Consider the following 12,267-nt stretch of genomic DNA (forward strand, 5'->3'; position numbering starts at 1 on the left):
TTCCAGGTGGCATGAGTTTGTGAAACTATTCCACATTATTTTAACTGAAGGCCAAACTCGTAACTCAAATATTCATCTCCACGATCAGATTGCAGAAACTTTATTTTCTTGTTACGATGATTTTCCACTTCACTCTGAAATCCTTTGAACCTTTCAACTATTTCAGACTTATGTTTCATCAAGTAGATATACCCATATCTGCTCAAATCATCTGTGAAGGTCAGAAAATAATGATACTCGCCACGAGCCTTAATACTCATTGGTCTGCATACATCAGTATGTATTATTTCCAACAAGTCAGTATCTCGTTCCATTGTTCCAAAGAACGGAGTTTTAGTCATCTTGCCCAAAAGGCACGGTTCGCAAGCATCAAATGATTTATAATCAAGTGATTCCAAAAACCCATCAGCATGGAGTTTCTTCATGCGCTTTACACCGATATGACCCAAACGGCAGTGCCACAAATAAGTTGCACGATCATTATCAACTTTGCATCTTTTGGCATCAATATTATGATTATGTGTATCACTACGATCGAGATCCAATAAACTATTTTCATTGGGTGTATGACCATCGAAGGCTTTATTCATGTAAACAGAATAACAATTATTCTCTGACTTTAAATGAATAATTGTATTGCAATAAACATGATCAAATCATATTCATGCTCAACGCAAACGCCAAATAACATTTATTTAGGTTCAATACTAATCCCGAGAGTATAGGGAGTGTGCGATGATGATCATATCAATCTTGGAACCACTTCCAACACACATCGTTACTTCACCCTCAACTAGTTTCTGTTTATTCTGTAACTCCTGTTTCGAGTTACTAATCTTAACAACTGAACAAGTATCAAATACTCAGGGGCTACTATAAACACTAGTAAGGTACACATCAGTAACCAGTATATCAAATATACCCTTGTTCACTTTGCCATCCTTCTTATCCACCAAATATTCAGGGCATTTCCACTTCCAGTGACCATTTCCTTTGCAATAGAAGCACTTAGTTTCAGGCTTTGGTCCAGCTTTTGGGTTTCTTCACGGGAGTGACAACTTGCTTGCCATTCTACTTGAAGTTCCCTTTCTTTTCCTTTGCCCTTTTCTTGAAACTAGTGGTCTTATCAATCATCAACACTTGATGCTCTTTCTTGATTTCTACCTTCGTCGATTTCAGCATCACGAAGAGCTCGGGAATCGTTTTCGTCATCCCTTGCATTATAGTTCATCACAAAGTTCCAGTAACTTGGTGATGGTGACTAGAGAACTCTGCCAATCACTATCTTATCTGGAAGATCAACTCCCACTTGATTCAAGCGATTGTAGTACTCAGACAATCTAAGTACTTGCTCACTAGTTGAGCAATTCTCCTCCATCTTTTAGGCGAAGTATTTGTCAGAGGTCTCATACCTCTTGACACGGGCATGAGTCTGAAATATCAATTTCATCTCATGGAACATCTCATATGTTCCGTGACATTTCAAAAACGTTTTTGTAGTCCCGTTTCTAAGCCATAAAGCATGGTGCACAAAACTATCAAGTAGTCATCATATTGAGCTAGCCAAACATTCATAACGTCTGCATCTGCTCCTGCAATAGGTCTGTCACCTAGCGGTGCATAAAGGACATAATTCTTCTGTGCAATAATGAGGATAAACCTCAGATCACGGACCAAGTCCGCATCATTGCTACTAACATCTTTAAACTTAGTTTTCTCTAGGAACGCATATAAAACATAGGGAAGCAACAACGCGAGCTATTGATCTACAACATAATTTGCAAAATACTACCAGGACTAAGTTCATGATAAATTAAAGTTCAATTAATCATATTACTTAAGAACTCCCACTTAGATAGACATCTTTCTAATCATCTAAGTGATCACGTGATCCAAATCAACTAAACCAGTTCCGATCATCACGTGAAATGGAGTAGTTTTCAATGGTGAACATCACTATGTTGATCATATATACTATATGATTCACGCTCGACCTTTCGGTCTTAGTGTTTCGAGGCCATATCTGCATATGCTAGGCTCGTCAAGTTTAACCAGAGTATTCTGCGTGTGCAAAACTGGCTTGCACCCGTTGTAGATGGACGTAGAGCTTATCACACCCGATCATCACGTTGTGTCTGGGACGACGAACTTTGGCAACGGTGCATACTCAGGGAGAACACTTTATCTTGAAATTTAGTGAGAGATCATCTTATAATGCTACCGTCAATCAAAGCAAGATAAGATGCATAAAAGATAAACATCACATGCAATCAATATAAGTGGTATGATATGGCCATCATCATCTTGTGCTTGTGATCTCCATCTCCGAAGCACCGTCATGATCACCATCGTCACCGGCGTGACACCTTGATCTCCATCGTAGCATCGTTGTCGTTACGCCATCTATTGCTTCTACGACTATCGCTACCGCTTAGTGATAAAGTAAAGCAATTACATGGCGTTTGCATTTCATACAATAAAGTGACAACCATATGGCTCCTGCCAGTTGCCGATAACTTCGGTTACAAAACGTGATCATCTCATACAATAAAATATAGCACCACGTCTTGACCATATCACATCACAACATGCCCTGCAAAAACAAGTTAGACGTCCTCTACTTTGTTGTTGCAAATTTTACATGGCTGCAACGGGCTGAGCAAGAACTGTTCTTACCTACGCATCAAAACCACAATGATAGTTTGTCAAGTTGGTGTTGTTTTAACCTTCGCAAAGACCGAGCGTAGCCACACTCGGTTCAACTAAAGTGAGAGAGACAGACACCCGCCGGTCACCTTTAAGCAACTAGTGCTCATGGCGGTGAAACCAGTCTCGCGTAAGCGTACGCGTAATGTCGGTCTGGGCCGCTTCATCTCACAATACCGCTGAACCAAAGTATGACATGCTGGTAAGCAGTATGACTTATATCGCCCACAACTCACTTGTGTTCTACTCGTGCATATGACATCTACGCATAAAACCTGGCTCGGATGCCACTGTTGGGGAACGTAGTAATTTCAAAAAAATTCCTACGCACACGCAAGATCATGGTGATGCATAGCAACGAGAGGAGAGAGTGTTGTCTACATATCCTTGTATACCGTAAGCGGAAGCGTTAGCACAACGCGGTTGATGTAGTCGTACGTCTTCATGATCCGACCAATCAAGTACCGAACGTACGGCACCTCCGAGTTCAGCATACGTTCAGCCCGATGACGTCCCTCGGACTCCGGTCTAGTCGAGTGTAGAGGGAGAGTTTCGTTAGCACGATGGCGTGGTGACGATGATGATGTTCTACCGATGTAGGGCTTCGCCTAAGCACCGCTACAGTATTATCGAGGTGGACTATGGTGGAGGGGGGCACCGCACACGGCTAAAAGATCAAACGATCAATTGTTGTTGTGTCTAGAGGTGCCCCCTGCCCTTGTATATAAAGGAGCAAGGGGGAAGGGGGCGGCCGGCCTAGGAGGGGCGTGCCAAGGGGAGTCCTACTCCCATCGGGAGTAGGACTCCCTCCTTCCTTGTTGGAGTAGGAGAAGGGGGGAAAGAGGGGGAGAGGAGGGAGGAAAAGGGGGATGCACCCCTTGTCCAATACGGACCAGAGGGGGGTTGCGCGTCTCCTTCCTTTCGGCCTCTCTCCTCTATTCCTGTATGGCCCAATAAGGCCCATATACTCCCCGGCGAATTCATGTAACTCTCCGGTACTTCGAAAAATACCCGAATCACTCGGAACCTTTCCGAAGTCCGAATATAGTCGTCCAATATATCGATATTTACGTCTCGACCATTTCGAGACTCCTCGTCATGTCCTCGACCTCATCCGAGACTCCGAACTCCTTTGGTACATCAAAACATATAAACTCATAATATAACTATGATCGAAACCTTAAGCGTGCGGACCCTACGGGTTCGAGAACTATGTAGACATGACCGAGACACGTCTCCGGTCAATAACCAATAGCGGAACCTGGATGCTCATATTGGCTCCCACATATTCTACGAAGATCTTTATCGGTCAGACCGCATAACAACATACGTTGTTCCCTTTGTCATCGGTATGTTACTTGCCCGAGATTCGATCATCGGTATCTCAATACCTAGTTCAATCTCGTTACCGGCAAGTCTCTTTACTCGTTTCGTAATACATCATCCCGCAACTAACTCATTAGTTGCAATGCTTGCAAGGCTTAAGTGATGTGTATTACCAAGAGGGCCCAGAGATACCTCTCCGACAATCGGAATGACAAATCCTAAGCTCGAAATATGCCAACCCAACATGTACCTTCGGAGACACCTGTAGAGCACCTTTATAATCACCCAGTTACGTTGTGACGTTTGGTAGCACACAAAGTGTTCCTCCGGTAAACGGGAGTTGCATAATCTCATAGTCATAGGAACATGTATAAGTCATGAAGAAAGCAACAACAACATACTAAACGATCAAGTGCTAAGCTAACGGAATGGGTCAAGTCAATCACATCATTCTCCTAATGATGTGATCCCGTTAATCAAATGACAACTCTTTGTCCATGGCTAGGAAACATAACCATCTTTGATTAATGAGCTAGTCAAGTAGAGGCATACTAGTGACACTCTGTTTGTCTATGTATTCACACATGTATTATGTTTCCGGTTAATACAATTCTAGCATGAATAATAAACATTTATCATGATATAAGGAAATAAATAGTAACTTTATTATTGCCTCTAGGGCATATTTCCTTCATTCTTCTCGGCCAACTCTTTCTTTGTCTCCAATGTCTTCGCCAACATCAACTCATTTGATTGCAACATGGCATCTATCTTGTCCCGCAAGCTCGATGCATCGTGTTCCCTCTTGATCTTCTCCTTTGTCTTCTTGTCTCCATTGGGCTTGTTCAAGTTTCGTGGGCCATCATCATCTTCATCTTCATCCATGTTCGTAAGTGAACCTCTCTTCGGTGGGGATTCTCTGTCAATCAACTTCCACTTGTCACACCCTTTTAGCAATTTCCAACAATGCTCTAGTTTAAAAAATTTGCCTTCAGAAGTTTCCATGTATTTGTATCTTTGTTGGGCAATTTTCTTCTACACAATTAAAACAATGTCAAATGATGCAATCACTTCAAATGGTACAGATTATTTGCACAACTTGGGACGTGAAAACAAACTCACATAGTCAGATTCCATGGTTCCACTTGGAGGTGCATTGCGAAGTTATTCCAAGCAAGCAGCCCAACGGCTATAAATCGGCTTGATCACGTCCCAACGACCTTGGACTGACCAAAAGGTGTGTGGAGTCCTATTGGGATATTGTCCCATCATGGGAAGTATTGATCTTCGATATTTTGCCAATACCTCTTGGCAGTTTGAGATGTATCGGTGCAAGCATCAAGAGACGCCGCATTCCAGGCCTTGATCAAGATTTGGTCTTCCAGCATCGTGTAGTTCTTCGATCTCGCACCTTTTTTTCTTGTGCTTGCTCATACACGCCCTCGTCTATCTCCTCTACTTCATCTTCACCACCGTGATGATCCACGCCACCCTTCATTCATTGTAATCAAAATCAGTGAATGGGGCTTGATCGATGTCGAAGATGTTGGTGTCCAACAAGTTGACGAACTCGGCAGTGGCATCGTTTGAACCACTGCTAAAGTAAGTGACATCAAGTCACGAGCTACCACAATGGCGAAAAGCGAAGCAAGTAGAAGGAATCGAAGAAGCATACCTTCTGGCCATTTCATAGAACACCTCGCCTGCGGTGGAAGCAGCGCCCTTGAACGGCATCGTCGGGGTGCCTCTTGCCGGGGCGGAGGAGAGGATGAAGGCGCCGGCCTTTTCGTAGGAACCTTCTTGCGCTTCACGCCGGAAACCTTGCCCATCTTCTCCGGCGACGGCCGGGCAGATGGCACGGCGGCGGCGCGCGGGGTGCGCGTGCCTTCCCGGCGAGGCCAGCCGGATTTCCGCCCTGCACGACCATGATGCCCTGCCACTTGCAGGCAGACGCGATGGTGCCTTGAGCAACGGCTGGGAGGCTTCCATGGCGGCAAAGAATGGACAGGGAAAACAGACCGGAGCGGGCGGAGGCCGAGCAATGGCGGCGAAGGGGTTGGGAAGCGGGAGCGGCCGCGCGGAAATTTCCCTTGCGCCAAATCTCGTCGCGGAAAGGGGGCGAGCTCGGGTCGGCCTCCCACCCCGTGAATCTAAAGGTTGAGGGCGAACTTATGCCGCGCCAATAATTTTACGGGTCCGACGCGTTTGCAAGGTCTGATCAGGCAGCATTTTTTGCGCGGACCCGTATTTTGGCGGTTACTTTGCGGGTCGGGGCATTATATAGGGTCTACTAGAGATGCTCTTAGATGGGGATCGTCTCCGCCAGGGACGGAGGCAGGAATCATATACGAGGGGGGCCAATAGAAGAAGAAAAACCTTGGAGGGGGCCAAACACATAAATTTAGAGCATTTTCAGCTAGTAATCTAGAGTCGTTTCCCAAAATAATTGGGCATGGGCATGTGCTCCCAGCCTTGGGGTACTCCCGGTACTTCAATGTCAAAAAAAAAACATATTTTTAATGTTTCAAAAAATTCTGAAAAAATTTATGGATGTTCACATTGAATGTGACTACAAGCCCTAAAAATTTCAGATCCAAACTCGAAACACATATTGAGAAACAAAAATGTAAAATCTAGCATAAATAGTGTAAAGAAGAGACAAAAGCAACATTGAACACTGTTTAGATCTGGATTTCTCTTTTTTGTTTCTCAATTTACATTTTTATTTTGGACCTGAATTTTTAGGGCTTGTAGTGACATTTCTGGTGAACATTCACAATTTTTTCCGGAATTTTTTGAAACATTAAAAAAATAGTTTTTGACATTGGAGTAACGGGAGTACCCCAAGGCTCGGAGCACTAGATATTTTCCCGGGAGCCATGGCCCCAGCTCACCCATCCCTAGCTCCGTCACAGCTCTCTGCCTAGTGATTTCTCAAAAAAAAAGTGATGGCGTTGAAATCTTTTGTCCTGTATCTGCGGAGTGTCGCATGTTCTCTTGTTTAATTGAAGTACATGAATTAGTCATTTTTTAAACTGTAACATTTTGTTTACCATAGTAAGAAAAGGTGGGAAATATTAACATTTCGTGACCTATAAAAGAACAACTCTCTTCACAAATGACACTAGAAGTGTCTGATCTTACCTTTGTAAAATTCTTCTGTTTTATGGTTGGCAAGGGTATTTTTTGTACTATACAATTCAACCCTTAACATTCTGCCACGGCAAAATTTGCTTTTTTGTCCTATTCAAATTAGTAAAAAACGTGACTGTGATTTTGCACATAAGGGTTAATAAAGATGAATTTAAGAATACATATTTTAAATATTTTAATAAGAACATAAATCTATTTAGAACCTGATATGGCCATGAGACTACAAAAAGTAAAAAGGAAACATAAATTATTCCAAAAAAACTGCGAAAATCTGGGATGGGAAAGTTTCACAAAATTAAGAAAATAAATAAAACTAGAAATAAGGAAGAAACTGAGGAAACTTCAGTAGTTTGTCAAATAATGACTGAACAACCCAAGAATATTTCTAGTTCGGCTGGTAATTAGCAACATGGTTATTTACTATCTCAAGTGTGATTTTCGTCTTTGTCCCGCTTCTTAGTTCTCCTCCCTGCTGTGTTGCATAGCAGCTAGGTATTCTGACCTTTGTTGGTGTTTGGTTTGTATGCTTGACGTGGGGGTGTTTTGGTTATAAGTTATAACAACATTTGATTTATCTATATGAAATCAGGGGAGGAATTCCTTTAATTCAAAACAATGTCGTCTTTGTAAGAGTATTGCCTAAGTTGGTACATGTTAATTATTTTAGCATCTACTCCATGCTTGTGATTGTTATTATGTTCCCTAAACAAATGTTTATTCCCAATCTGGGTGTTAAAGGACTCAATGGTGACTCTTCCGGTACATCAACGAGGAACCCTCCTCTTTTCCTTGTGTTGTAGCCTTGGATATTGGTTCATTTTGCTTGACGTTCTTTCAACTCGTGTATTACTGAAGAACATGTTTAAAAACCTTGATGGAGCTTACCAGGCTTGATCCTTTTGGTTTTGAGGATATGGTGCGCCCATTGTACTTAAGTAACATATACACTTTACCCGAGTTGTGATCATACATTTCATTGCCTCTGATGTTCGTGTTATTTAAGGGCATAATATGATTTTCTGTATGAGTAACTATCCCCGGATCATTGCTCAAAAGTTATCTAAAATGTATAGCTCATAGAGGGGTCTTGACATGCAAATAACTTGGTTTAAATTAGGGACCTGTGCCATTTGGTGCAACGGATCATCAGTTAGGCATAGCACAGTTTGTTGAGCTATCTCTTTCCCCTTACCCTATCTTTCTGTTAACAGTAATCGCATAACATTTGTGCACGTGTGGTGGTTGCTTGCTGCTTCCTGGCTAGGGAAGCATGTCCATTCAGGGAATTTATCTACTCCCTCCGTCCAGAAATATTTGTCGGAGGATTGGATGTATCTAGACGTATTTTAGTTTTAGATACATCTATTTTTATGCATTTTTTCGACAAGTATTTCCGGACGGAGGGAGTACGTGTTTAGTGATTCTATGGACTGTCTGTTCATTGTTAATGCACGCACTGAACAATGGTTGCTGCTTACTAATTTGCAGGAATGGTGACTCTGGACGCCTATTCGGGTTAGTTCTTTCGGAAGGATGTCTGCAACAAGTACTCTATTTAGCTGGTTCTTTCTCTCATGCTTTCTACGGCTTCCTACGTATCACATTTATTCGTTATTGTCGTTCACATTCTCTGTTTGTATGTCAGTACAAGAGTATTGCTGAATATAGTATAGATTGTTTTTCTACTATGTCTCGTGTGGTTTCTTCCTGTGTCCTGGAATCCTGTCCCCCCTCTCCATCTTATGTGCACCCCACCATTTTTTCCCTTGTTGGTATTTTCGCTTAGTGGGTTTTGCTTATTCTTTGTTATCGATTTTTTTACGAAATACGACTCATTTTCAAAAGAAGAAATAAAGCTGATTAAATCCCCTATGCATCTGTTGTTTGTTTTCTTCTTTACTAGGCAGATCTTCAACTGGGAGACACAAACGCAGCGGCGTTAGGGCATCTCCAGCCGCGCCCCCAACAGGCCTTCCCCAGGCGATTTTGCCGAGCCGGCGCCAAAAAAAGGCCCCAGTCGCGCCCCCAGAAGCCCGTTTTTCGCCGGCTCGGGCCAAAACTGGTGCCGGCGGACTCAGGCCGAACCCGGTGCCCTGGGGGGCGCTTGGGGAGCCGGCGCAAGCGAAAAAGGCGCGTGGGCCCGCCCTGGAAGCGACCCGAGGGTCTTTTCCCGCCGTTTCTTGACGCTTTTCCCTCGCATCTCTCCCGCTCGCTCGCCTTCCTCCCGCCATTCTATCCCTTTCTCCCGCTCGCTCGCCTTCCTCCCGCCAAACCCCCTCCCGCTCGCCGCGAAGAAGCACGCCATGCCACCGAAGAAGTACGCCATGCCGCGCGCCGTTCGCCCGCATATCTTCGTCCCCTATGCCCGCCGCCCGCCAACTGTTTGTCTCTCCGCGCAGCTGCTGCTATGTTCGCCATGTATCGGGGCGACAACCAAGACGCAGACTTCAAGCACCTCCACGTCTACAATGCGCATTAACAAGTGCGAGAAGTGGGCGGAAGTCCGGCGTGCCCTCGACAAGGCCAAGGAGACATACAAGCCAGACGCGACGACTCCGGGCGCGTCAGAGGGACGGCCGGACGGCCACAAGTTGGCAAAGAAGGGGAAAAGCGCCGACGCGGCAACCACGCGAGTGCAGGAGTCCATCAAGCATTGCCTCGCCGACGCCCAGGCCCAGGCCGTCCTACGCGAAGAGAAGACCGAGGCGCGGTGGTCGTCGCTTATGAAGAACAACGCCATCAAGCTCGACCTGCTCCGGACGAACGTCGCCGCGAAGAAGAGGAACACCGACATGGCTTTTCTGATGAGCGGGGCGGACATGCTCCAGAGCAACGACGAGAAGCTCGAGGCGTGGTACCTAGTGCAGCGCGGCCTCATCCTGAACGAGTTGCCGACGGCAACGCCGACGACGCCGATGACGCCCACGACCACACGGGCGCCAAGCCCGGACGGCGCCTCTACATCGCCGCCCAGCAGTGCCGAAGCCGCGCCGACGCAGCCCTGCGAAGAAGCAGGTCCGACACCGACGAGCCCGCGCACACCGACTCCGCCAACGCCTGGAGCCGACCAAGCTGAGTGAATCGTTGCGCACGGCGGCCCTCTGTTTTCTGTAACGCCAGACTACGTCCGATCGCAGGATTTGCGGCGTCTTTTGAGAGCGGGAACGACCAAGTTTGAATTTCCCGCATCCTGGGGCCGGCGCGTGGGGGCGTGACTGGGAGCTAGGTCGCCCCCAGGGGCCGAACTAGCGCCGGTACGCCCCCAGGCCGCTCTATTTAGGCGCCCTGGGGGGCCGAACGGCTGGAGATGCCCTTAGTGGGCATGGAGATCTTTGTGCTGACTGCCTTGCTCGTCTACGTACTGTTCTTTCTGAACATCCAATCTGAACATCAGTTTACTTCAGTTTTTGCTTCTCAAGTTTTTATTTGATGCCAAAAAATAATGGTCTTACATCGAATAGCCTAAAGGTCTTTGACTGCATATATCTATATGCGTGTTTGACTTCAAAGCTCAGATTTTTCTTTTATTTCTGCAGGGGGAATTGTGATGCTTATTATGAATTGTTGCAACAAAGTATTTCATTTGTTTTTGTGCAAGGATATTGCTTTTTAGTGGCTTGGAGTAACAAACAAACAGATGTATGCAGAAACTATTATTCTTTGTTGTTTGGGTATGCACCACATTATGTTGTTCCTTGCCTTTTTTTTTCACGCCACTACATATGTATGGAGCCACTGCTTTTTATAGGCCTTCAAGTACCTCTGCGTTTTTGTGCACCGATGAATAAATAGCTTTGTAATACCAAGGATAATACAGTAGCTTCTTTTGTACTCATGAAACCTATATGTTCATGGCGAACCAAAAACTTATGCTTACATTTTGAACCAACGGTTCTGTTTTCAGCGTTTATAATCCACATTGCTTCTGTGTTGTTACTTGGCCTTCCTTTATCTCTGAGTTACCATAATCTCGATGACCAAAGCTATCTATATGATGCATCTCTGCCTATGTAGCTTTGCTTACCATGAACTGATCTCATGTCTTTTAGCCTATGAACCTACCATCGATGTAATATATAGTGCTATGTATGAACATCATATCTAAATATTTATTCCCTTATGCTTCAATGATTTTATGCTTGGTGTCTAAATATTCCAACTTGCATGATTTGAAAACTTGGTCCGCTCTCGCCCTTTGCGCCATCGGCGCAACGTGTCATCTAGTTCAAAAGAAAAAACTAGTACTAGTAATGTGGAGACACGTATAAATAAATACAGAAACTAAAATTGACATGGAAAGAGGAAGAAAAAAAGATGCAGAATAAGCTCGGGCAGTGAAGCAAGTTAACTGCAATTGCTAGGTAAACTCCGGACGCACAACACAGTGACACACTGACGACACATACTAATTAAGTTCCACTTGCTCTGCATCAGGCATTTTTAGTTGGTTTTACTACATCCAAACCCCAAAATATGACTGGCCGACACCGCCCCTTGCAACTATCTACAAGCATCATAAGGCAACAAACTCTGTGCCCTGTTCCTGCCAACACTCTTCTTCCACCGCTCTTGACCGAATGCAAATCCCTCTAGTTCCGACTTGCACTTGCCCTAGTCCTCTTCCCTGCCAATGACAATCATCATATGTCCAAATTAAACACACCACGTCCAGTCACCAGATGACTTCCGACGGCAAAAAATGCTTTAATAAGCACTAAAAAAGGGTGGACGTACTTGAATTCTTCGGACCGCCGCGACAGTACTTGCTTCCACACATGCAGTCAAATGCTTTATTGAGGTCATCAGTACCATCAAAATCAATGCCATAATCCTGAAACCACAACTCTTAAGTGGGTGATGGTCACTCACAACAAAATATATGGATCTGAGCCAGCAAAATTTCTTTTTTTTTCTGCTCTACATGCACAATTCGATATTTCGAGTGTTGCCGACCCATATGAAATAAGGCCGCCCAAACATCAGCCCCTTAATTTGACCCAAAGGTAGTGTCAGCTCAACATACTAGTTAAATTGCTGAATTCAGTGAGCACCTTAATAATATGGTTCCTGCTTCACTACAAC

General features: G+C 44.6%; 1 protein-coding gene across 5 annotated transcripts in view; it reads right to left on the reverse strand.

The window, feature by feature from the left end:
• Nucleotides 1–11,486: 11,486 nt before the first annotated feature.
• The window catches only part of LOC119365000 (histone-lysine N-methyltransferase SUVR4-like), a 6,213-nt gene continuing 5,432 nt past the window's right edge, over nt 11,487–12,267 (reverse strand). For all 5 annotated transcript variants that reach the window (XM_037630579.1, XM_037630575.1, XM_037630578.1 and 2 more), the window contains 2 exons: nt 11,920–12,016; nt 11,487–11,809 (listed from right to left, as the gene is read on the reverse strand). In XM_037630579.1, coding sequence (XP_037486476.1) covers nt 11,775–11,809; nt 11,920–12,016 — 132 coding nt within the window. In that variant the 3' untranslated portion in view covers nt 11,487–11,774. The remainder of the gene's footprint in view (nt 11,810–11,919; nt 12,017–12,267) is intronic.

The sequence above is a fragment of the Triticum dicoccoides genome, chromosome 2B (assembly GCF_002162155.2).
Source record: "Triticum dicoccoides isolate Atlit2015 ecotype Zavitan chromosome 2B, WEW_v2.0, whole genome shotgun sequence".
Taxonomy (NCBI): domain Eukaryota; kingdom Viridiplantae; phylum Streptophyta; class Magnoliopsida; order Poales; family Poaceae; genus Triticum; species Triticum dicoccoides.